This window comes from Neopsephotus bourkii, unplaced genomic scaffold, assembly GCF_033783945.1.
Source record: "Neopsephotus bourkii isolate Nb327-2 ecotype Australia unplaced genomic scaffold, CSIRO-AGI_Nbou_v1 NB_659, whole genome shotgun sequence".
Taxonomy (NCBI): domain Eukaryota; kingdom Metazoa; phylum Chordata; class Aves; order Psittaciformes; family Psittacidae; genus Neopsephotus; species Neopsephotus bourkii.
The window spans coordinates 5,673,942-5,698,269 of NW_026901158.1; the positions used below are offsets into that span (position 1 = coordinate 5,673,942).

At 53.1% G+C, this 24,328-nt stretch overlaps 1 protein-coding gene across 2 annotated transcripts; it reads right to left on the reverse strand.

The window, feature by feature from the left end:
* On the reverse strand, nt 1-24,263 carry PTPA (protein phosphatase 2 phosphatase activator). 2 transcript variants are annotated; one of them, XM_061352798.1, is made up of 10 exons: nt 24,079-24,263; nt 21,505-21,605; nt 20,178-20,264; nt 15,298-15,423; nt 14,438-14,555; nt 13,799-13,898; nt 12,567-12,691; nt 11,974-12,074; nt 7,558-7,665; nt 1-1,818 (listed from the first exon to the last, which is right to left on the reverse strand). In XM_061352798.1, exons 1-10 carry the CDS (start codon nt 24,107-24,109, stop codon nt 1,744-1,746), a joined length of 972 nt encoding a protein of 323 aa, XP_061208782.1. In that variant the 5' UTR covers nt 24,110-24,263; the 3' UTR covers nt 1-1,743. The 2 variants fall into 2 exon arrangements, with proteins under 2 accessions (XP_061208782.1, XP_061208783.1); XM_061352799.1 differs by having other exon boundaries at nt 24,012-24,129.
* Between the last annotated feature and the right edge of the window lie 65 nt (nt 24,264-24,328).

Consider the following 24,328-nt stretch of genomic DNA (forward strand, 5'->3'; position numbering starts at 1 on the left):
TTCCAGTTTCATTCCAAATGCAAGTTTATAGGGTTGTTTCAGCAGGTCAAAAGATCCTTGTCCCTGCCCAGGGCCGAGCCAGAAGCAGACGGGACAGCAGCAGTGCCAGAGAGCTCTGCTTTAGCTCTGCAGACACCTGCATTTCACTGCCTCTATTCAGACCCTTTTCTTGCTCTCCCTCCCCTAGGAACCTTTACAAGAGGAGCAAGCAGGTCTAACAAAAAGAAAATAGTGAATAAAATACAAACTGAAGCTAAGAAGCCACAAGCAGGTTCCCCACCACCACCACCACTGTGGGACTGCCAGGGAAAGGATCCCTGCTGCAAACACCACACCAGAGCCCTGTGTCCCCCACTCCCAGCCTGGGAGCCCCCCAAAAAGGAACATCCCCTCTCCAGATGCAAAGCTATGGATCACCTTGGTCAATCCACATCAGCTCATCTCAAACCCAGCACCAGCTGTTCCTGGCCCCCAAGTGATGTTGCTGGCATGATCTGGACCACATCTCCATCCATTCACCTGCCTTCGAGATGCTGCTGCTCTTGGCACTGGAAGTGTGGTCCCTCTTCCCCGAGGTCCAGCACAGCAACACCAGCAGGGAATGACAAAGAGAAAGAGCTTTCTCCAGGTATAACCTGCTATGCCAGACTATTTATGCCTTTTGTTTCAGCACAAGTATATAAACACATGGAAAGCTGCATGCTTGCCCCCTCATGCTGCCTTCGCTCTGGGGATGCCTCCCTAAAAGAGCTGGGGAACACGCTGCTTCGAGGGGAAATCCCTTTGCTCTGGGGCTGTCACTACAATTTATGACCAAGCAGTAGCAACCACTGTCACCTCGTGCCACTGAGGCCAGCCCAGCCCCAGGGCAGCAAAGCACAGAGGAGGAAGCAGGGAGTACAGAGGGCAGGTTGGACCCAGTGATGAAGGTGTGAGGTTTTGTGCCCGTTAAGAGGGAGCCTCAGCAGGCACCGCTTGAGCAGTGTCTTTCCATAGCTGTTCCCACAGAGCAGGGTCCCTCAGGGAACTTGGCTCCGGCTCCAGAGCCAGCTCAGCCCCCCACAGCCCACAAAAGATCCTCAGCTTCACCCAAGAGAAGAGGCGGTGTTGGGAAAGAAAGACCCAGGGAACCTTGCAGAAGAGACGGAGGGAGGGGGCTTTCATTATCCACAAGAAGGGAAAGGTGAACCCTGGGCTTCCAGCAACCCACAGACATTCCCTACAACTCCCTTTCCCCATTCCAGCCCTCCCCGTGTGAGCAGAGGTGGCTGCGCACAGACAGCGCAGGCTCACACCTCGCCCCTCGCACTGGTTTCCCAAACCAAACAGCAACAGGAAACGTCAATGAAATTCAAAAGGGAAATTGCAGTTACCACTGCCCGACACATACACACGTGCCTTCCTCCCCCCCACACCATGAGAAGCAGAGGGGCTTTGCTACAAGGCAGCCCCTACTCAAACCCCATTCACAGCAGCCACGCTGCCCGCGGGCGCAGCAGAGAGAAGCACAGCCCCGGCTTGGGCGCTGGCGACACATCCACGTGCTGGGGACGTGCAGGAGGAGCTGCTCCGTGTCCCATCTCCCATGCAAGGCCAGCGAGTGCTTTGGGTCTGTGGTTGCTGATGAGGATGTGCAGGAAGGAACGGGCTGCGTGTGACGGGCACGGTGATGAGGAGGGGGTGAGGGGAGGAGGAAGAGCGCTGTGCTATGCCTCCGCTGCCTCCGCTCCTCCTGCGGCCTCCTTAGGACGTCACAGGCTGGATGGGGAGCAGGCTGCCGAACTTAAAGTGCTGGATCACAGGAAACTTCTCCAGGCACTGCAGGAGAGATAGAGAAGGGTGAATTCAGGAGACGTTTCCACCTTACGCATGCAGCCAGAGCTACATCCTGCCTCTGGGGTCAGGAGGCAGCGCTTTGGGGCCGCTCGGCTCAGCTGCAGGCAGAGGGGTCGGTCCCATGTCTCCCCCCCACAACATTCCTGTCAGGCTCCTCAGGCCAGTAACACTTCATAATCCCATCCCCTTCCCATCCATGCAGAGCCTGTTGCCTGCTGAAATTCAGGCCTGGAGCATGAGCAGAAGAGGCACATTGATGTCAGCAGCTTTCTCTCTCGCCACCTCTCCTTGCTGGAGCTGATCTCTTTGAAGAGCTTCACTCTACAAACACTTTGAGAGCTGCAGAAACCCCCCAGGGAAGAGACTCTCCCTCCCCAGGACAGTGCCCACAACTGGGTCTGAGGCATCACCCTGCAGCCACAATGCCTAAACCATTCCAGGTTCTCAGGTCTTCGATAGACAAGCACCAGGGATTTTGCTGCCATAATTGAAGACGTGACACTATTCCCAACAACCTCTCACCCTGAAATTCCCACCACCATTGCAGAGTAATGATGGAAGGAGTATGGATCACAGATCAGCTGTATACACCCGCTACAAGGCAGCTTGAACTGTGAGGGCATAGCCTCCTCTGCTCACCATGCTGCCAGGGCAGGCAGGTCAGTGACTGTGCTCAATCACCATGTCTGGTTTGCCAGCACCAGCCTGGCACAGCCACTCAGGAGCTCTGTATCTTTGAGTCATTGCAGATTCAGAAGGCACAGAGCAGACTCACCTCCAGACACACAAACCTCAGCAGTACGTGTGGACCAAACCCACACTGCACCCACACCAGCATCACTGGGGTCAGTTGTGAGTAGTTGTGCTGAACAAGGGCCATAGAGCACCTCACTGTGCTGCAATGGGGCTCATCTACCAGGGTGCCTAGGTATGACTAGTGAGGTGGTGGCCACCTCCTCGCTGTAGGCAGAGGGGCAAGTTCTTCCCTCCCTTAACAGCATGATATGAAGAGAGAAAAAGAAAGCCAAGTGCTCTTAGGAAGGGAGACTTTCCCTTGTGCACAGCTGAGGCATGGATCTGATGATGGGAGTCTTGTTCTACAGGAGATGTGAAGGACAACCACAGAACAGCAGCTACCAACTAACAGGAATCCATCTACGTTCTTGGCAGAAAGAGCATCTGCTCAGAGCTGGAGGGATGGATGCTGGAGGGATGGATGCTGGAGGGATGGATGCTGGAGGCAGGCACCCAGCTCCCCACAAGCTGCAGCCCCAGCAGGAGGGTGTCAAGGCCACACTGGCTCCTGCCTGCAACCAACAGCCTCCCAGGCACATCTTAGGCACAAGATGCACAACTCATTCCTCCAGGCTCTTCTTCAAAGCACAGTTCCTTCCTACCAAAGGGAGGCAAGAGCCATGCTGTGGTTACCACTCTTCCCTCCATAGGAGCCTTGTGCCCTTCACCAGGCTGAGCTAAACCCACTGCAGCAGGGTTGATCCCAGAGTGGGGAGGAAGCAGTGTGCTGCAGACAGCTCTCACCCCCGAGGCAGGCAGCCTATCCTTGTGCTGTCATCACAGGCAAGCAGGCAGATTTTTGCTCAGAAGCCCAGGCCTATGGTAACCCCTCTGGAGCCAGTGGTCAGACAACAGGTTCCAGCACAACTGAACTGCTCGCAAGCATGCTAGAGCCAAAACAAGTTTGGAGGTGGGGAAAGTACACCACAGCACTATCCAAACCTGGGGAATAGCAGCCATGCAGAAACCCACACGCCTCCATGGCAAGGCACCAAGGAGAAGTAAGGCCTGTGACCATCAGGACACATCACCTTTGAAACTTCCTAAGGCTCAGAGCTGCTGCCATCTCTCTGCAGAGCCCCTCAGACAAACCCTTGGAGGAAGCAGGGCTGGATAACAGTGACATGAGGGAAGAGCTAACAAATGAGTACTGGAGATGTTGACATCCAGAAATGTCAGCCCTATTAGCTCCAAGGGGTCCCATGGAAGACCAGCCTGGTTTGGGCTCCAGATGAAGAGCCTTTCCCACCAATGGGAACAATGGCTATCCATTCCACTTAACATATTGCCAGCCCAAGAGGAGACAAGCAGAGAAACTTCCTCCTCTATCCAACAGGACAAGCACAAACTGACTGGATTACTAGGGGCTGAGAGACAGGACTCTCCTTGCATCATTTTGAGTGAGATCCATGCAGCCAACACTGGCTCAATGGAAGGGACAGGCTTATTTTCTTCTTGTCACCATCTTGATCATGCTGAAGGTCTGCTTGGGACTCAGCTGGGGAGTCGATTCACACATCGAGTCCAACCTTTAAAGATGGAACTGGGACTAGATTAGTTACAATGGAAAGTATTTCCCGAGTGACTGCAGAGAAGGAAAGGTCAGGAGACTCAAAAGCAGGCTCAGGGGGAAAACATCAAGGCTGCTGCTATAACCAGATTCTGTTCTGTCGACTCCTTCACTCGCTTTTGATGGAAAGAATAAGAAATGCCCTTGTGCTTCCACACATCTTCACCCATTATATTTATATTATAAATAGACACGTTTGAGATTCCATAAACACACAGAGCTGAAGACACATTGTCTTCAATCTACTGCCCACCCACAGACCCTGCAGCAAGCACCCTGGAGCACCTAAATCCAGCCCACAACTCCCAGCCATGTGGATGTACATGGTCTTTCTGTTGGCTGATTAAAGTCATAGCACAGAAGGGACAGAGAAGAGATAAAGCATCCACAGTGCTGTCAAATGGCCCAGGTCTGGGGACTGCCCCACTCCTACCAAGTGAGAGCAGGTTATGAGTGAGCATTTGACATCTCCTGGTCTGCTCCCAGCAAGCGAGCCCTTTGCTCTGCTGCTGCCTCTACTTAAAACCCAGCACTGAGAACCTCTCAGCCACCCCAGACACGTTCAGGAGCTGAAGCTTCGATCGGTGTCTGATTTCACCTGATCTACCTGCAGTGGGTGATCAGAGGGGCAGGGGGAAGGGAGAGGCACTTTGCTTGACTCAATGTGTTCCACACCTCAGCCTCAGTTTGTGTCATTACAGACTGTGTGTCCTCCCCATTGACACAGCTCTAGGTATTTCCAGCAACCCAGCAGTACTGGATCCAGCATTCCCACAGAACACCCTCTGCTATTCAAATCAGACCAAGGCCTCCAGAAAAGACCACATCTTGGTGCACCCAAAGGAGCCAAAGAACCCAGCACTTCCTAGAGGATCCTTAAGCTGTGCCAGAGAGATCTGCCCCAAAACACCAGTGGACAGGCACACTGCACTGTGGGCATATCACTGCCAAGCTTCTCCAGCCATGTACGTGGTGCATGAAGTGGAAGCAACCCTACAGTGTAGGGCATGGGGGGCACCAAGCAGGAGCAACCCAAACAGTACAGGGCATGTGGGATGTACCAAAACAGCATGCAAGGGAACTGTGGAAAGGAAAGGAAAGGAAAGGAAAGGAAAGGAAAGGAAAGGAAAGGAAAGGAAAGGAAAGGAAAGGAAAGGAAAGGAAAGGAAAGGAAAGGAAGGAAAGGAAAGGAAAGGAAAGGAAAGGAAAGGAAAGGAAAGGAAAGGAAAGGAAAGGAAAGGAAAGGAAAGGAAAGGAAAGGAAAGGAAAGGAAAGGAAAGGAAAGGAAAGGAAAGGAAAGGAAAGGAAAGGAAAGGAAAGGAAAGGAAAGGAAAGGAAAGGAAAGGAAAGGAAAGGAAAGGAAAGGAAAGGAAAGGAAAGGAAAGGAAAGGAAAGGAAAGGAAAGGAAAGGAAAGGAAAGGAAAGGAAAGGAAAGGAAAGGAAAGGAAAGGAAAGAAGGAAAGGAAAAAGGAAAGGAAAGGAAAGGAAAGGAAAGGAAGGAAAGGAAAGGAAAGGAAAGGAAAGGAAAGGAAAAAAAAAAAAAAAAAAAAAAAAAAAAAAAAAAAAAAAAAAAAAAAAAAAAAAAAAAAAAGGAAAGGAAAGGAAAGGAAAGAAAGGAAAGGAAAGGAAAGGAAAGGAAAGGAAAGGAAAGGAAGGAAAGGAAAGGAAAGGAAAGGAAAGGAAAGGAAAGGAAAGGAAAGGAAAGGAAAGGAAAGGAAAGGAAAGGAAAGGAAAGGAAAGGAAAGGAAAGGAAAGGAAAGGAAAGGAAAGGAAAGGAAAGGAAAGGAAAGGAAAGGAAAGGAAAGGAAAGGAAAGGAAAGGAAAGGAAAGGAAAGGAAAGGAAAGGAAGGAGGCAGGGCTGTTGAGGCAGCAGCAGAGCACACTCTAGCTTTTAGGGGACCACTTTAACAGCATCCCCAGGGCTGGGGTCTTCCCACCACCCCCCAACTCTCACACCAGAGCCCCCAGCTCCGGGTTTCCTGGCAGCCCACACTGCTGTGAGCAGGGGCAGTCCCAGAGGAGCAGCTCAGGGGCACCCCTCCGAGGAGCAGCCAGGGGAGGGGGTCACCCCCCAGCCCCATTGCTCCCCTTTGGAGGCTGGGAGGAAAGCTGAGCTGGGGGCGGAAGGAGCCAGCGGGCCTGGGAGTGACACCTCACAGATTAGAGAGGTATGTGGCCTGGAACCTAAACACAGGATGTGCAGTGCAGAGGAAGGGCTGGGGGAGGGAGCGCCGAGTTCGGCACAGTTAACCCCTTTGTGCACTGGGCCTGAGCTGCCCGCCAGCCTCCGCCATATGTCCCAGCTCCAGGACCACAGAGAACAGGATTAACTCTTTCAAGCACTGCTGGGGTCCCCCCGGGCACCGCAGGGGGCTGCATCATCCCTGCTCCTCCAGCATCTTCAGCACAGCCCGTGCCACCCTGCAGAGCCAGCATGCTCCCATCCTTCCCAGCAAGAGATGCCGCCTGTTGGCTGTTCCCTCCGGAGGCCCAGATGTGGTGGTTCCTGTCCTGCTTCCTCAAGCTCAGGGTTAGCTCGAGCAGGAAGGAGAGATAAGGAAGAGCCAAAACTGCCCAGTTCCCCAGGTCAGGGCTGGCCAGGAAAGCCTGCTGGGGCAGCGCCAGCACAGCCCCGGTGCGTGGAGGGCTGCCAAGCCCAGGAGGTAGCAGTGGCCTCACCATGCACACTGCATGGGTGGGACATGGGTAGGAAGTGTTCAGCCTGCTCTGGGGCTCCTGAAACGTGGGATGATGATTTAAACTAAGTCTCCTTCAGCTGGTAAAACAACAGTGTGGGGATCAGAAAACCAAGCAGGGCAAGACACCAGCCCTAACCCTTCAGGTTAGATATAAAGAAGTTCTTTACTGTGAGGGTGGTGAGGCACTGGCACAGGGTGCCCAAAGAAGTGGTGAATGCTCCATCCCTGGCAGTGTTCAAGGCCAGGCTGGGCAGAGCCTTGGGTGACATGGTTTAGTGTGAGGTGTCCCTGCCCATGGCAGGTGGCTGGAACTGGATGATCTTAAGGTCCTTTCCAACCCAAACCAGTCTATCGTTACATAGTCTAATCTGGAGACCTGCAACTTGCACTATGGGAAGACAAGAAAGGGTAAAAGTCACATCTGCAAGGAATGGCCAATTTGGGATTGGGCTGGGGGCAAGCACTAGGCAGGCAGAAGCCTACTCCTAGCCAACAGCACCTGAACCATTCTGGGCCTCCAAGCCCCATACATCATGGGATAGTAACTGGCTGTGATGGAGGCCCCACACCAAGGAGCAGCAGAAGAGCTGACCCACAGTGAAGTGGAAGGGAGGAGGCGCGTGGGCAAAGCAGCCTCCCCCTGCCCATGGTGCTCACCTCTGCCTTGTACATGCGGATGAGGCCCTGGTTGACCTTGGACCAGGAGGGCACGGCGCTGATGTTCCAGAGCTGGTTGGAGTGCTCAGCAAAGGGACCCGTCTTCATCTGCAAGAGACCCAAAGCAGGGCTGAGGGAGCCAGGAAGCTCGTGCACCAGCAGTGACTCACGCTCACACTCTCTCCAAGCAAACATTCCCACCAAGCCCTGTGACCCACGCAGCAGCCACCTCACTGTGCCTTCCCTCCCTCCCTCCCTCCTGCTGCGGCCGCATCACACGAGGCCGTGGCAATGCAGCTCCCCACCTTCCTCAATTGGAATTAAGCCTTTTCCTGCCATGCTTTCCTCATCTGCACACCTCCCCTTTACTGATTGCATTAAAAACCCCACATAAGTCCCGTTCTCACCCCCCCCCCAGTAGAGCTTGGCTCAACGCTGTTCCTGTTCTACCCAGAAACCTCACAGTGCAGCTCTGCTGGGCTTTCCAAGAAAATGACTCATTCCCCATTCAGATCAACAACAGGCAGCAGTGACAACCGCCGCTGCCTTCCCTGCATACAGAGGGCAGTGCAGGTTGGCAGCAGCTCCGGTGCCTGCAGCCCGTTCCACACCTGCCTCTAGCACAGGAGGGCTCTGTGGGGAGGCAGGAGCAGAGGGGACACGCTCCACTCCCGCTCTCCAAACTGGCTCCATGGCTGCGAGCTGCAGGCTCACAGAGGATGCTTTAAATGTGTCTTGAATATGGGGGTTTGTAGTTGAATATCCCAGGGTTTCTCCTCCCAGGATTTGCAGGAGGGAGTGCCAATCAGGGACAGTTGCATGTGGATTCCCTCGGTCGTTGTCTCTCCTTCTCCTCCGTGAACAAAACCAGACCCTCAGGGACAAAAAGCAACACAAGGCAGCCACTCTGACTGAGCAAAGTTCCCATGACATCAGAAACCACAAGGCCGAAGCTCACGCTAAAAGGGAGCGTGGGGAGAGAGGAATCTCTTGGATTCTCCTTCTCCAACAACTAACCCCTTCCCTCCATGCACACACAGGCTAGAGCGAGGGTGGGAAAAGAGCCTCCAAAACCATCCCTCTGCCTGCTCTAAAAGCAAGCAAAGCCAATCAATCTGCTGTGGGAAATAGCTGCTGCCCTTCTGCAATATGTGTGGCAGCAAAGAGAGTGGGTAAGGGGAGGGAAAGCCAGAACACCCCACTGCTTGGAGGACAGCGTGTTTCAAACGCACTGGCCATGGGGCTGGAGCATCACAAGTGGGTCTGTAGCTCTGCTTGCAGTCAGGAGAGCGCAGGCACATCCCCACTTCCCCTCAGCAGTGCTTGGGAGCTGGGGGGATGACGGATGAGCTGTGCAGCCATTCCTGCTCCCCTCCACTGTGCACGTTCCTTGTGGATACGAGATGAAACATGCAGGTACACTGGATTAAGCCCAAGGATTTGGCACCCAGAGGCTTCCAGGGAGGTCAGCACCAGGCGGGTTGCTCGCAGCATCCCCGTATGGGAGCTGTGGCTGCGTGTCTTTCGACGCCAAACCCCCCTCCAGCATCACTGCTCTTCGCAGGGGCACAGCTTGCATCAGCCACCACCACTCTGCTTTGCTTCTCCCCGCTCTAAGCTGGAGTGAGCGTGTTGGTGAGCACATAAGAGGCAAGCATGGCTCTGCAGCCCCATGCTCGCACCACTGCGGCCCTCCTCACGCAGGGCACCAGTGAGGGATGGCTTGGCTATGGTTTGCCTACCGGGGAGGGAAAAACAAGGAGGATGAAGGAGGGGGAACCAAAAGGAATCATCTCCTTCCAGCCACAAAGGGCGAAGAGGGAGAGCGGGAGGGGAGAGCAGAGGCAGCGAGCACGCTGCAGTCCCGCAGTGACCCCAGGGGAACGGAGTGAGTCAGAGCAGCCATATTGAGCAGGAAATTACTCACAGACGCGGCGTTCCTGCCTCTCGGTTCCCAAGAGAATCGGCCTTTTGTAAATGGTTCCTCTGTCAGTGCCGGGGGGAGGGGGACGGCTGAGGCCGTGCTTTCCTGTCAGCTCCTTCCCTTCCAGCAGAAACCCGAGCCCTCCCTTCCCAAACCTCCAAATTTAGAAGCCAGATTGAAGCTGAAATTCCTGCTGCCTGCCCTGGGCCCTCGGAGGAGCATCTGGGCAATCACAGCGCTCCACTGCAACAGCCGGGGGGTACCCGCACCCCTCTTCTGCACAAACACACACAGCCCTTGCCACCGCTGCCATCCACAGCCCCTGGGGCAGGAGGCATCACAGAGATGCTCCCAAACCATCCTCATCCCCGCACCTATGGGTACCGCACACACACCGCAGCACACTTTGACAGCTCGAATCCCAGCCAGCTCCATAAACCTCACCCTATTCCAGACCCACAAATTCAGGTCCAAAATGACCCCACAGATTGCCCAGCTTACGCAAGGCTCCTGCAGGGTGGTGCTTGGTGAGCTCAGGCTGGACATCACCTCGCTGCTACTTAGGGTTTAAATATACACGTGGCAAACACCACGACAGCGTGTATTCATACCCTGAAACGTCACACAGAGGCTGAGAAAAGTATCTGCTCAAGGGCCTATCCTCTTGGTTGAAGGAAAACAACCAGCCTCAGTCGTAGCTTGCTGAAACAAAACCTGCTCTCATGTTGGTAACACGTACCGGAGACATGATGGGAACTGCTGCCGTGTTTGCTACGTGTTTAACAGTACTAAAGGAGAGCTGTTTCCAGCTGACAAGCTCAGAAGAAAATCACATCGTTCATTTATTAAAGGGTTTAATCCCTTCTCTCTTTTTTTTCCCTGCTATTTTGTTGTGGATTTTGGAGAGAACGTGGTTGGAGGGCACTCGAGGCTGTCCCAGCCCCACCTAGCGGCAGGAACAGCATTCCCAGGAAGTGGGGAGAGAAAGAAAACCCCCAAATTTAAAGGCAAACTCTTTCCTAAAGACAAGCAGTGCCTGCATGGAGGTGGACTGAAAACACCATGCATTCACCAACGCAGGATGCTGCCATTCCTCAGCCATCACGCCAGGAGGGCTCCTTGCCACCAGGTGGCACTGAGGAACTCAGAGAAAAGCCAAATTCCAGGATTCTCAACAAATGGGCAGGAAAAGGAGCAAAATCACTCGCTTTAGAAGTCTCCCAAGAAGCTGACTTTCTGCAGGCAAAAGCAGAGTGACCTGAAGCTGCAGCTCGGTGCTGTGTATCTTAAACCTGACGTGTGAGCTGTGCGCTGCACAACACTCTACACAGACACGTCAAGGGATGCATGGGTTTATGTATTTAACAGCTCAGTGCACTGTCTGGGTATGACAGAGGCCCACATTATAATGAAGCTTAAAGTAGCTTGGCTCCCACTTTCCTGTCCTCATCTTGATCTCCTCTACCAGCACCTCTTTACTACCTGTGGCAAGATTTATGTCCGCATTAAGGGTGAAACCCTGTGAGGTGCTAAGCACCAACAAACCCTACTACATTCAGCAGGATTTGAAACGGGGTTTGTGCCAAAAGCTCCATGAAAATTTCCTACATGAAAGGCTACTTTCATATTCCGTAACCTCCCTTCTCTCTAATCACTAAATTAGAGCTGAGTAGAGGGGAAAAGCAAACAGAACAAAGGGGAAGAATCACACTCTCACCTCCAAAGCAGCTGTCTTACAGAGATGATAAATCCCTTACCACAGCAGAGTATGGTGCTCTTGCTCTCTGTCCAGACCACACAGCAAGAGCGACAGTAGAATCATGGCCAGATGATCCAGCTGAGGGCAGAAAGCTGTGAGCTCTCTCACTGAGGACCACTGCCCATGGCTGGTAAACGGCTGAGTATCACCAGCCCCTTACCTCAAGGGTCCTACAGTGCTTGAGCAGAAACATAGTCCTGATGGTGTTGCCAGCTGAGTGAATCTCAGCACCATCTCTGCTCTAGATTGTGTGCAAATGAGGCACATTTAATGGGCAGCTCCTGGTAGAACATGAGGAGCCCAAGGTGCACAGAGGTTTGGGAGCCTGCCCTAAGCAAGGGGAGGCCCAGGGCCTGGCAGGCAGCACCCAAGGGCTGCAGGGAAGGGAGGTGATCTTGGCAAGCCCAGCTGGTTTGCAGCTCCTACTTCATCTTCCTAGCATACTGCAGGCACCAGTCTTCTCCATCCAAGTTCCCACTGACTGATCCAAGGTGATTTGTTTGCTCTTGTTACAGCTCCCTTCAACTGCAATCCACAGCCTATCTACCTTAATTATACTTCCCTCTCAACATCCCTGTCTCAACTCATTCAAGGAGAGCACCTCAGACATGCAACAATGGTCCATCCACACAGTTCCATGAGAGCAAACAAACGAGCAAAGGAGGAAGAGAAAACCACAGTGTCTATTGTAAAGAGAACTTCCCTGTGGGACAAACTCCCTTCCAGTCCTCACCTCTGTAATGAACAGGATGCACTCCAGGAACATGAAGTCCTTATGGTTTTCATTTACCACCTTCTCATCAACAAAGTGTCGAGGCTCCAGACTTGGATGGTCTAGAAGAGACAATAAGAAGTAACCTGGATGCTATCCCCCTCCTCAGACCGAGTTCAACCAGGTCTTTTCCTGTCCCCCTTGCAGAAGAAACAGGATCCCCCCATTGCAGAGCTCTTCAGAAGCCACCACAGAGCTGCCCCCTTCCATGTTATCTCCCACTCCAGTGCCTCAGCACTGGTAAACTCCCCATAGCAAAAAAGAGAAATGTGTTTTCTAGCTCCAAAACCAAACCTCTCCTTTTAAAAAGCTTGCAGCCATTGCAATGAAGACAGATGTACTGTATGGAGAAGCCTTCCACCTCCCACCCTGAGCAGCCAGCTTCATTTGGAAAGCTGAGGGAAAAAACACAATCATCCAAGCCCCAAGGAAACTCTTCCGCTGCACCACACACAAATTGGACATATTTGAATTTAAAAGTCTCAAACCCCAACACTTATGCAACTGAGACAGACAGGGGGCAGGCTGGGACACGAGAAGGTTTTCATTAGTACCTATCAGCTGGGAACTGCCCCATATGAAAGGTAGAAACTGGAAGTCATCCAAGCCCCACACGCCCTGGCTGCCAGCAGGCTCCATCCTGTAGGTCTTCTGAAGTTTTCGCATCACTTCGAGGTACCTGAGACCAAGGAGAGAAGGAAGGGTTAAGACAAGGTCTTCTTCTATCTCCACTGACTTACATGAGGCCAAGAACCACCAGTCTGCTTACAAGCAGGACCCCACCTCAGCACAGTACATAGAATTCAACTCCTTTGCCACAGAAAGCAGCCTGAAGGTACATATAGTAGTAAATTCCAGCCCCTTCTAAAAACTGTTGTTTTGGCTCGTTGTTGGTTTGGGGATTTTTACACCAAATTCACTAACAAATCAATGGCAGGGCTCTATTTTACTGAATGTGTCTCATGTTGGTGCAGATCTTCCCTCACCCCCATTGTTATTCGATAACCCTGACACTTTGCTCTCCTTCAACAACTTCCAGAAGACCTCAGAAAGCTTTCCCCCTTATGGCAACTGCTACCTCCACTTTTCAGCTGGAAAACTAAAGCTGGAAGCACCATTGAAGGGAATTCTTTCCCTGCTACCAAACAGTGATACAGCCGGGATTGGATCTCTGGACCCCAAACACCCATTCCACCAGTTTCATCAGTACCAACTCTACCTCCTGGGCTGGAAACACACCTCGAGAAGCAATGGGGACCTGCCAGTTTCATAGAGGGCTTTTTTAATGCCCAGAATGCTGTCGGATCCTCTGATCAGGTCTGTCACAAAGCACAGTGCTTCACCCACATACCTCTGCAAAGCTCAAGAACTGGTGCTCAGCTCAAGTAACCTTCCAGAAAGACACTGCCTCTAATAGACAAAGTGCTCTCACCTCTTTTGGAGGCAGTTATCACGGGTCACCCACCACACAGACCATTAAACAGTACATCTGCCTCTCAGTTTTGTCTAAATTTGCCTTCAGTTTTCCCACTCTGCTCTTTTTCACCTATGCCAGCAAGGCCTTCAGCACCCATGTTCATGTCTCTGAAGGCCCTCAATTGCCCAGCTCACACCCCAAGGAGGAGTCTCATTTTGTTACTCCCAAATGGGTGTGGATGAGTGGAAGGAAGGGGCACAAGAAGGCTATAGGAGGAGTCTGGTGCATAGAACAGGCAGTAGCATCTCACACAGCTGGAAGAGGACAGGGTCCTGCCACACTGCAGCCCTTCTCCTTCCATTACCTCACCTGTTAAATACTTTAAAGACAATGGCCATCTGGTCATCCACTCTGAGCACACCGATTTTGCAGAGGCAGCAGAGAAAGGCTGCAAATGCAGCTTCGTGACCTAAAGAACATGAAGAGATGTGACGCTGGGGTCTCTGGAGCCCAGGACAAGCTTCCTGTAGGCACAACGGCTCTTCAGAAATCACAGTCTTGTCTCAAATGCCTTAGTTTTATTGTCCCTATTAAAGCCATGAGCTGACAGTATTTCATCCCCACACAGCATCCCCCTGAAGATACCTTCTAGACATCCATTGTTAACTTTGAGAAAGGAACTGCAGCTCCCGGTGTAGGAACAAAACGCACCTATAGTCGCCACCGTGAGCTAGGACACGAGCTTCTCTCTGGCTTGGGACACACAGGAGGGGAGGAAAGGCTGAATTTCCTCCCCTGAGCTGACAAAACCCCAGCCACTGGGTCCCTTTCCAAGGACAACATCTCCCCCTGGTGCCGGCGAGCAGCAGCTCTCTGGCAAGCACTGCACCACCTCCAGCTCTTCATCCTTTTACCCACGTCCTCCTCTTCCTCTCCCTATCCAGGTTCAAAGCGGTGTTTCCTTGCACCCACAGCATCCTTTTCTCCTGCCTTTTGATGCCCAGGTACCTGTGCCATAGTCAATGCGGGTGGAATTCCCCACGGATTCCTTCAAGTACACAGCCACTTCTGGCGCAGCAGCAGCCAAATGCTTGGGAATCACTGTTGCCACCAACTTCTCTGCTTCCTGAAAGACACAAGAGACTCCCTTGAGTGAGGGCAGATGTGTCCCATCCCCAGGAAACAGTCCCCCCCCTGCTCAGACACTGCTGCAGAGTGGGAGCTGCAATGGGGCCGTGGCCAGAGCCAGCAGGGCAGAGGGAATCTCCTGTTGAAGAGCTCATCTCCAGAGATGGAGCAATCCAAGGAGAGGTTGTCCTGACATTACCCAGACCACAGGTATTGTGCAGGGAAAAAAGCTTCATCATCCAAGTCCATCAACCCACTTACCCCCTTGAGTCAGCTACACAACAAAAGCATTAAGAGAGCAGCAGACCTCCTGCAAGCTCATTGTGGCTGGGACTGTGCCACCTCCAGAGCTCAGTGCAGGGCAAGTGCTCTGAGCTAAAGGAATTGGAGCAGTTTCACAACCTTCCTCTGATTTTGTGTCAGCCATCAGCCAGCAGACAGAGGGCAGGTACAAACCAAAAGAGATCCTTGGGTTTAGAGGGGCCTTGTGGCTCATCCAGGACCAGGAGACCCAGCCAAGAGCATTTATGTGGACCACATGCTCTCATAAGAGGAGAAGACAGCACCAGATCAGGGGGAAGTGATGCATATCAAGAGGTGGATCCTTTACAGCTCATCTGAGCAGTTCCTCTGGAGGCTGCTTGGCTGCACACAGGGATGGAGCTGTTCTGCTGTCTCTGCTGGGCATGCTGCCCTGCTGTAGGAGCTGCATGTATGCTACACGTGAAAGCCATGCTCACCTGGTCTAGTTTGGCATACCAGGTCCTGAAGGCTTTGTTCCCGAAGCGAGAGGGTTGATCCACTGGTGGGGTTTCATCAATCCATCTGTCAAGGGTGTTCAGGAGAGCCACCAGCTTTTCAATGGGCTACAGAGACAAAGAAGATGAGGGGTTATGGTGACATGAACCAGAGCAGTCCTCTGGATTGGAGTTGTTAAGGCCCATACCATCCTTCTCAAGGGTGACAAGCAGAAACAGGATGTGCCAACCCTCCCAGAAAGGCACAGGGCTGGGTTAGCCTTACCCACAGCAGATCAGTCCACTACAAAGCCCAGCCTGAGGCAGGCTCTTCAGCCACCCACACAGACTTTCCTGAGCTGTTAACAGCACTGTGCTCTAAAGCCTCTGGGAGAATTGCTACAGCAAGCTCCTAACTATGGGGCACACAGCACTGAGCAGCAGGGAAGTGCTACAGAGGTCAGGGATCCCCAGCACAAAACTCAAGGCTCTGCATCTTGAGGGTCCTGGATCCCCCATTGGATACAGTATGGCACTTACTACATAACCTCACCAGTGGCTGGTGATGTGATCTGCCCTTTTCAAGGCCTCTAAACTTTGTCCTGAAGTGTCTCTTAGGAGGCAGGATTAGCAGTGTTGGTGTTTGTACAGCACCCAGCACAGCAGGGCCTAATCACAAGTCAACCTTTTCAGCACAGTTCCTGTTGCTTCCAACTCATACCAGCAAGGCAGTTCCAACCCAGGGATACTCAGTGGCAAAATACAACCTATCTAGAGGCAGCCTGGTTTGCCCAACAGTGGTTTCATCAGAGCAAGCATGAGAAGCTCTCAGTTCTCATAGAAATATCTCATCACAAACAGAAAGCTGATGGGAAGACAACAGCAGGAAAACAGAGCTCCCTTTCTTATATCTAGGAGGAATGTGTAGGATGCAAGAGAGTGACTGCAGTTGACACTGTTGTGGCCATGAAGGAAGAGAGATCCAATACACAGTACAGCAGAGTACAGACTGTACAGTTAGGACCAGGGCTGGCCAATGCACAGCCTCCTCCCTGCTTTGCCCATATAGCACCAAGAGGCAACACCACAGGCAGCACTTTAAGCCGCCCCCAATGCTTGTAGGAGGCTGTGCTGATGACTGGTCAAGCCTGCCAGAGGCACTGGGATTCTCCTCGCCTGACTCCAAGCAGCCACCACAGCAGCTGGCCAGGCCCCGGGCAATGGAGCTCCTGTGTCTCGAGAGGGGATTCCTCCTTCAAGGGGACAAAGAGGACAGCAGAAGCAGCGGCTGGTTTGACTTTGCTGGAGGCATGTGAAGCCGGCTGGTCTCCTGGGCTGTGGTTCAATCCTTCACGTCTTGCCTGCTGGGAGGACAAGGAAAGAGCCGAGCCCAGCACGTTCCCAGCCCTTGAAGTGCCACTTGAAGGGGCAGGCAGAGATGGGCATGGCAGAGCTGTGCTGAACCAGCTGCAGATCGCTCCCTGCGCCCTCTGCTCCCAGGAGGAAGGGTCCTGTGGCAGACACAAGCTCCCACAGACAGCAGCTCCCAAGCTGCCATCCCAAGGATGTGGTGGGATCACCAGTGGGCAGCAGGACTGGGCAGGGGAGAGATCCACTCACCCCACAGGACCTCAACACTTGGCTGCTGCGCCAGGCTAGAGGCTAGGACAGATTGAAGACAAGACCTAAGGCCCAAGTGCCAAGGGACAGAGGGGACCAGAAACTCCTCTGGGGAGGCTTCAAGCTGGAGCAGGCCAGTGACCCACATACATCTGGACCAAGACAGTGCAGCCCCCTCTGCTTCAGCTCCCTCCTACGGATACCCAGCACCTCCCCAGTGCTCGGGGCCAGGTTTGGACCCAGCCCTGCTCCTTCCTGGCTGTTGCGTTCCCCTGCAATTAAGCAACAGCCTCCCCAGCCCTGGGTTGCATTAAATAATTAAACCATGCTGGTGATTTATCCACCAGCACCAACAGCTCATTCCCAGCAGCCCCCGTATCCCAACCCCTTCCCAGCGAGCACTCGGAGCTGCCTGGATAAATGGCTGGCAAGGACCAGCTCCTTCCCCTGGGGAGCAGCAGGGTCCAACCTCCCCTTCCCCACTCACTTGCTTTAAAGGGATTAAAAAGCCCAGCCCCACTGCACACGGGAGAGCAGGACCCAGCTGCTGGCTCAGCCATGCCAATAAATAATTCAAGAGATGCAGCTCATTTTGGGCTCAAAGCCCTTTGAAAAGGGGGTTACTAAAAGAAGCTGCTTCCCATTGTCCAGCAGAGGAAATCCTAGATCCAGAGCTAACCCCAGGTGGGAGAGAAGGAGGGGAAGAGCTGAGCTTCCCGGAACACAACCATCAGCACCACTGCAGCCTTATTTTGCCTGGCTGGGCTTTTAAGCTCTATTTTTGCTTTACCTTTCCAGTGATCAAAGCAAGGACAGCCTCCCCCCTGCTCTCCTCATTGTGCTGATTGTGCGCTGCCTTGACCCTGAGCCTGCCACTGGTCCCAAAGGCAAACCACAGAGCCTCCTACAGAGCGTAGACCTGTCAGCATCTCTCAAGAGCAGGGGCCAGGCAGACAGAGGTGCTGAGAAGGCATCTCAGCAGCCAAAGCTGCCTGCAGGGACCGAGCCTGCCCCTGCGGGCTCCTGGAGTAGGGGGGAGCTCCTGAAACCAGGGCATTTGCTGCTTCCCTCTTGGAGCTACAGACCAGCCAGTTTCCTCCCAGTGCAGTGGGCTGTGTGAAAGGAAGGTCTGCTCCTCACATGGCCAAAATGAACCTCCTCCTCCTCGCTGCACTGCTCCTCTGATCAAAGTCACAGCTCTGAAAGTGCTCCAGGCTGCAGCCCCAACAGTAGCTGCACGGATCCCCACGTGAAAAGCATTCCCTGCAGGAGGAGAAGGCAGGTCACAGCCTATCAGTCAGACAACCTTGTGCCAGACACAGTGTCTACACCAGAGTCCTAAGCAACAGCTCAGCTATCGCTGTTTGTCAGATGCCTCCAGCAAAACCCCAGACAGCTCCATGCAATCCTGCAGTAAGAGCAGAGCAAGCTCAGCAGGTCTCAGAAGGGGCTCAGCCCCCAAAGGATCCAGCAGACAGTTTGGTATCGACACATGCTATGCTGGAAACCATTAAGCTGTCTCGTTCAAAGCACAGCAGACCATATACTTCCCTGTGTTTCTTTTCCATAGCAAAGCAATAGCAGTAGGTCACAGAGAGGATACACATTCAGCAGAAAGGATTCCAGGAGGTCATTTGCCCAAGGAAAGCGTCCTCAGCATTTGATCAGGGAGGAAGATGGGATGGCACAAAAGCACATCAGCAGCAGGTACAGCAAAGGAGAAGAAAGCAGAGCAGAGATGCAAGCAGAGGCCACAAGGGGCTGAGCCTTTAAAAGCACAGATAAGCAGTTTGATGTACAAAGGAACCTGCGTGAACAGGCAACCTCATCAACACGGCAACCCTGGGGATGCTCCACCTGTGCCTCCAGCCACAGGCTTCTGCTCTCTTCAGCACCAGGGGGGTGAGACCCATTCCCTGCCACTTCCCAAGCAGTGGGATTGTGTCTCTTGTTGTCACCTGGACTGGAAGCATGGATGGAAAACATTCCCTCCAAGAGGCATCTGCTGCAAGGATGCAGCCCTGATACAGAGCTGACAGCTCCGAGGGGCTGGCAGAGAATGGTTTTTTCCCCTCTCCTTTGTTTTGCTCATTTTTAATGCTTTGTTTCCCTAGAACTGCTCTGTGAATGGTTGGGAATGAGCGAGATCCTGACAAAGAGAAAACTCAGAGGTGAATGCAAACAGCAGAAAGCAAGAGCAGCATCTGACAGCAGTTTCTACTGCATTGAAGGAACAAAAGGTGGACGCAAAGCCTGTTGGGGAAGGACTTGTTATCCCTGATGTCCCCCTTCACAAGAAGTACAAGCAAGTTTCTCATCCATACACTGGCTCCTAGAAGGGAGGGCTGGACTCAACATGCCTGCTTCAAACATAAATGACTAGGTTAAAGATCACTGTAGGCTGCCTTCCCACACCAGAATTAAGCTCCAAACACACAGGGCCCAGCCTGCTGCCCATTCTGCCTGGATCTTTTTAGACTATTCCCAGCTTTCTTGCACAACCATGGTAAGTTTGAACAGTAAAATGCACCCAAGAATCTCTTCATTGAATACAGAACAAGGGAGGGGGGGTCCAGATGCAGCACAAAAGCAAAGGTGGTGGCTAAATCTGCTCTGCAGATCACAGCAGCACCCAGAGAGCCCTCAGGCCAGCAGTGAGGATGGCTGAGGTCAGGCAGTAACACTAGTGAGGACAACCTGCCCTCTCCCTCTGGCTCCAAATGGTTTTGTTGTGCTTTAATAAAGTGAACAAGCCCTACAGCAGAGCCAGGTGACAGTCACATTGAAGCAAGGGGATAAACACGTCCTTTTTCTCCTAACACCTTGGAAGGGGCAATCCTGCCCCACAGGCTAACCCAACCACCTCAGCTCCTGTTTGCTCCACAGTCCCCATTGCAATTTGCTATGGCAAGGCAGGGCCAAAGATATGCCTTGAGCTTCAACAGTCAAACCAGACCCTGCACAGCTCAGCTGCTGTGAAAACCGGGTTAAAATACGTCCTTTTCTGCATCCTCCTCCTCATTATCAGCTCCTGTCCACTTGTAATTTGCTTCATTTCCCATCCAGTGAGCACACACAGAGCCTCCGCATCCTGGATGCTGACATTTGCATCCCCAGTTGCATTTATTCTCCCTGGCTCCCAGCTAAGCTGCCAAATCATTCCTCACCTAGGAAATAATTCACTGTAGAGCCAAAAAGAAAAGGAAAAAAGGAAAAAAAGAAGGCAGAAAAGAAGAAAGAAGGGATCCAAACTCCTCTCCTACCTCTGAAACCTTGTATTCGCAGGTCAGCTTCTTGCCCTTGACACCTTCATTCAGAGTGAGGATGAAGCCCATGTAATCCGCATATGCCTGCAAACACACCCAAGAAAGCAGGGTGTTAGTGAGCACCCATGGTCTGTCTGACCAAGCAATGTGGCATGGAAACACTCCTGCCCTCCCAGGGAGCCTTTCCCAACAGGCAACGCTGCTCTCTTGGAGACAGCCAAGGTGCAGGGCTGGCTGTGAGGTTACTGCTATTTTGGGCAGGAGGCAGATGGTGACTGCACCAAGAACTCTGAATCCTGTGGAAACAGAGAGGAGAATCCTAAAGATGCTCACACTGCTCCTGAAATCATTCCTACAGCTCCCTGCCTCCTGCCAGGTCAAATTCAAGCTCAGCTGGGCTCAGTTGTGCCCACACATCCTGCTCTGCTGCTCCCAGACCTGCACCATTATCTCCCCTTTCTTCCTTCTACTCTTCTCCCATGCTCATGCATTTTAGAGGAGTGGCAGACAGCCCAGGCTGCTCTTCCCTTTAAACTGGCTGCTTTTGAAGCACCATATCCAGTGTCTGGGAACAGCAGACAAGCACACTGCCACCTCTCCCTCCTCAGGCCTCTCTTACACAGAAATCCTGACCAGGAGCAAGTCCTTAAACCCAGGAAACAAAGCAAAGAAGCTGCACTTAAAGACCTGCCTGACACCTGGCTATAACTTAAGCTTCTCTTAAGCCATCACAGATCAGTCTGGAAGGGAGAAGTTGCTCCTAAGAGGTGGGACAAGTCTGGGCTAACACACCAAGCCCTCCGAGGCACAGAGGGGAGAACCTGCCTGTTCCACCAGCTCCATGCATACTGTAAACAGAAATTACCCAGGCAATTGAAGGCCTGGGCTGTAGAGCCCTTGCCAGTATAGCAGGGTGGGAAGGCCTCAGGAACCAATTCAAACTGGTGCTATTAGAGGACCAGGACCACACTGAGTTCAATCAGTGCTGGGTAAATCCAGTTTTGGTGTAATGTCAGACCAGGTAGGGTGGAATAGTAACCAGCTTCTTGTCGAGCCTGTTGGGAGGGAGCACTAATGATTTCTAAGCATCTCTGGGCTCTCTCAACATCTGGGCTCTCCCTGGCTCCCTCCTTTGTTGGAGCATTTTGCTGCCAAGTAATTTTCCTACAAACAGGCAGTGACTCTTCTGCTTTAAAACACAAACCAATTCATTTCCCATTACTTGCCCAAACCTGCTTTACCTCTTGGCTGCTCCCAGACCAGACCTGGCTGCCCCTGAAGCATAACCACCACTTACCAGCCTTCCCTGAGCCCAGAGCCGTACCTGAGAACGCTTCCACTTGGCCATGTCAGAAACCATGTTTATCTCCTTTTTGGGGATCATGAAGCATTGCTGGAGGGGAGGAGTCACCTCCTCAGTGGTGCCTGGGAGATGCAGAAAAGAGGTAAAATAGAGAGTGAAGAAGAAGGAATCCTCTGTCTTAGAAATCAACACGTATTTCTTCAGAGACCTCTCCCAGCTTGCACTGTTATCTCACCAAGTCCTCCTCACCAAACAGTGCCCTCCCAATCCCCAGATAACATACTCCTAAGGACACTGCAAGGCTTCAGAAAGTGGCATTATGCTTGTTTTCCCCACTAAAGATACATACCCATCCAGGCAGAGAGGCTGGTGCAGGAGATAACAAAGACAACACCCACCTAGTTTCCACCTAGCAAAGCCAAGCCTCAGGCCATGTGGAGCACTGAGCTCTCCTAATATATTAACCCTGCCTTGGGTTTAGGGTGTTAAACCTGAGCTGCTTTCCTCTAAAAACGCCAACTCCTGCAAAGATAAAGCTGTAGCAATTCAATAGGTGGCACTCCAGAGCCGCAGCCCCTGGTCCAGGCAGCACAAGGGCTTGGAGGATTCCAAGACAGCCTCTTCCAGGGGGATGCTGTGAAGATCATTTCATTTTAAAGCTCTCCCAGAGCCCAGAATGTAATATTTAACCCAAACACAAGTTGTTAATGCTCTGCAGGGGCTCTTTTCCCCAGCCTCCAAACCCAGGTTTGCTGTAAGGGGGACGGCAATGGGACTCTGGAAGCCACAAATGCTGCATGAAGTTAGAGGTGATTTGTGTTACGCTCCTATAAGTGTAAGCTTTCAACAGCAAGAGGCAGGCAGGAGACCACCGTTAAGGAACGTGGGTGCTGATGTGAAACTGCATTGTGTCAGAGTCACCCAGCTCAGCTTGTTAATCCTAGAACATCTGAAGGCATTTGCTCAGCACCAGCACCAGCTCCAGCGGCTGCTCTCCGCACTACCACAAGTTCAAGCACCGGCTGCATAACACACACATAGAATGGTTTGGGTTGGAAAGGACCTTAAGATCATCCAGTTCCAACGCCCTGCCATGGGCAGGGACACCTCACACTAAACCATCTCACCCAAGGCTCTGTCCAACCTGGCCTTGAACACTGCCAGGGATGGAGCATTCACAACCTCCCTGGGCAACCCATTCCAGTGCCTCACCACCCTAACAGGAAAGAATTTCCTCCTTATATCCAATCTAAACTTCCCCTGTTTAAGTTTTAACCCATTACCCCTTGTCCTGTCACTACAGTCCCTAATGAAGAGTCCCTCCCCAGCATCCCTATAGGCCCACACCACAAACTCCAACTCCTTAAAACACAATGAGCTGCATTTACATAGAAAACACTACCCAGGAGCATGAGCAGCCCTTTCTGCAGCAGAGCTGCACTGTCTTGGAGGCAGATTAAGGGCAAAAAGGAATCCCAAGTCACAGGAACCACTGTGACCTGGGTCTGCTGCAGACTGTCACACAAGCTTCGGTAGTCGTTGAGCTTCTCTGCCTTTCAGATTCCTCATCTGTGGAACAAACCTCATCACCTGCCCAGGGGTTCTATGGTTAATTCCAAAGTTACAGTAAAACTTCCAGGTACAAGGACAGAGGAACACAGAGGGAGTTTCAATGGAAGTCACCCATGCCTCTCCTGGAAATCCAGCACACAGCTCAGTGACCAGCACAGCAACTATGGAGCTCTTACTTTAAAAGAGCTCAGAACACCAAAACAATGATAAACTGTGGGGGGAAAGGCAAACAATGACTTGTTCCATCAATACAGATGGTACAGAAAGGCCAGAGATGGGGCCAGGGCAGTGCCCTGGAGGGGGGGGAGCCGGCTCTCAGCCCAGCCTCTGTCTCCTCGCAGAACTTGGGTCCTTTCTTATTTGTTTCTCAGCCGTCCCTTTCCTGACACACGCACTTGATGTACTGACTCCTGGGGAGGGGACCACTGATACTGAAAGAAGGAAGCACAGTGCGAGCTGCGGAGGTTATAATAATACAGATGCAAAAGTCCAAGCTCGTGGGGAGTGCAATGGACCCCTGCAAACAGCCCCCACCGCAGCACGGGAAACCGGAGCCACAACAACCGGGCTGTGGGTGCCGGGGAGCCCCGACTGCAGCAGCTCCAGCACCCCAGAACCCGACCGTGCAGGCCCGAGGCTCCCCCGCCCGTCCCCGGTCCCAGTCCCTGCGCTGGGTGCAGAGCCCAGCTCCGCCGCCTCGGGGTGCGGGGGGGAACAGGCGCAACGGGGCCGGGGCTCCCCGCCCCGCCCGGCCCAGGGTAAGGCTGCTCCGGGGCCCCTTCGCAGGCGCAGCAAAGCCTCTTTCCCCTTCACCCCCTCAGAACCGGGCACTCGCTGCCGTCGCCCCCCTGCAGCACAAGGCCCTGTGGGCCTCCTCCCGCACACCCTGGCCCGGCCCCAAAGACACCCCCGAGGGCCCCGAGCGCAGCCCCGGAGGCCCCAGGGCCGCCCCTCACCTGCCCGTCGCTCGCTCTCTGCCATCTTCCCGGAGCCCGGCCGCCGTCACCACCCCTCACCCCTCACCTCCGACCACACCGAAGCCGCCGGCGGCCATCTTTGAGCCGGGCACGCCGCCCGGTCCTGTCACTCGCGGGGCTGTCACCCGGAGGCGTGTCTCCTCCCAGCCTCCCGTCCCTCCATGTTTGTGTGGGACACGGTCTCTTGTGTCCACGCAGGACCGCGGGGCGAGGAAGCACGGCTCGGCGAGCAGGAGAACGCTTCTCGCCGGCTCGCAGGTGACGGAGGAGCCGCATCCCCGCCCCGACACGCAGCA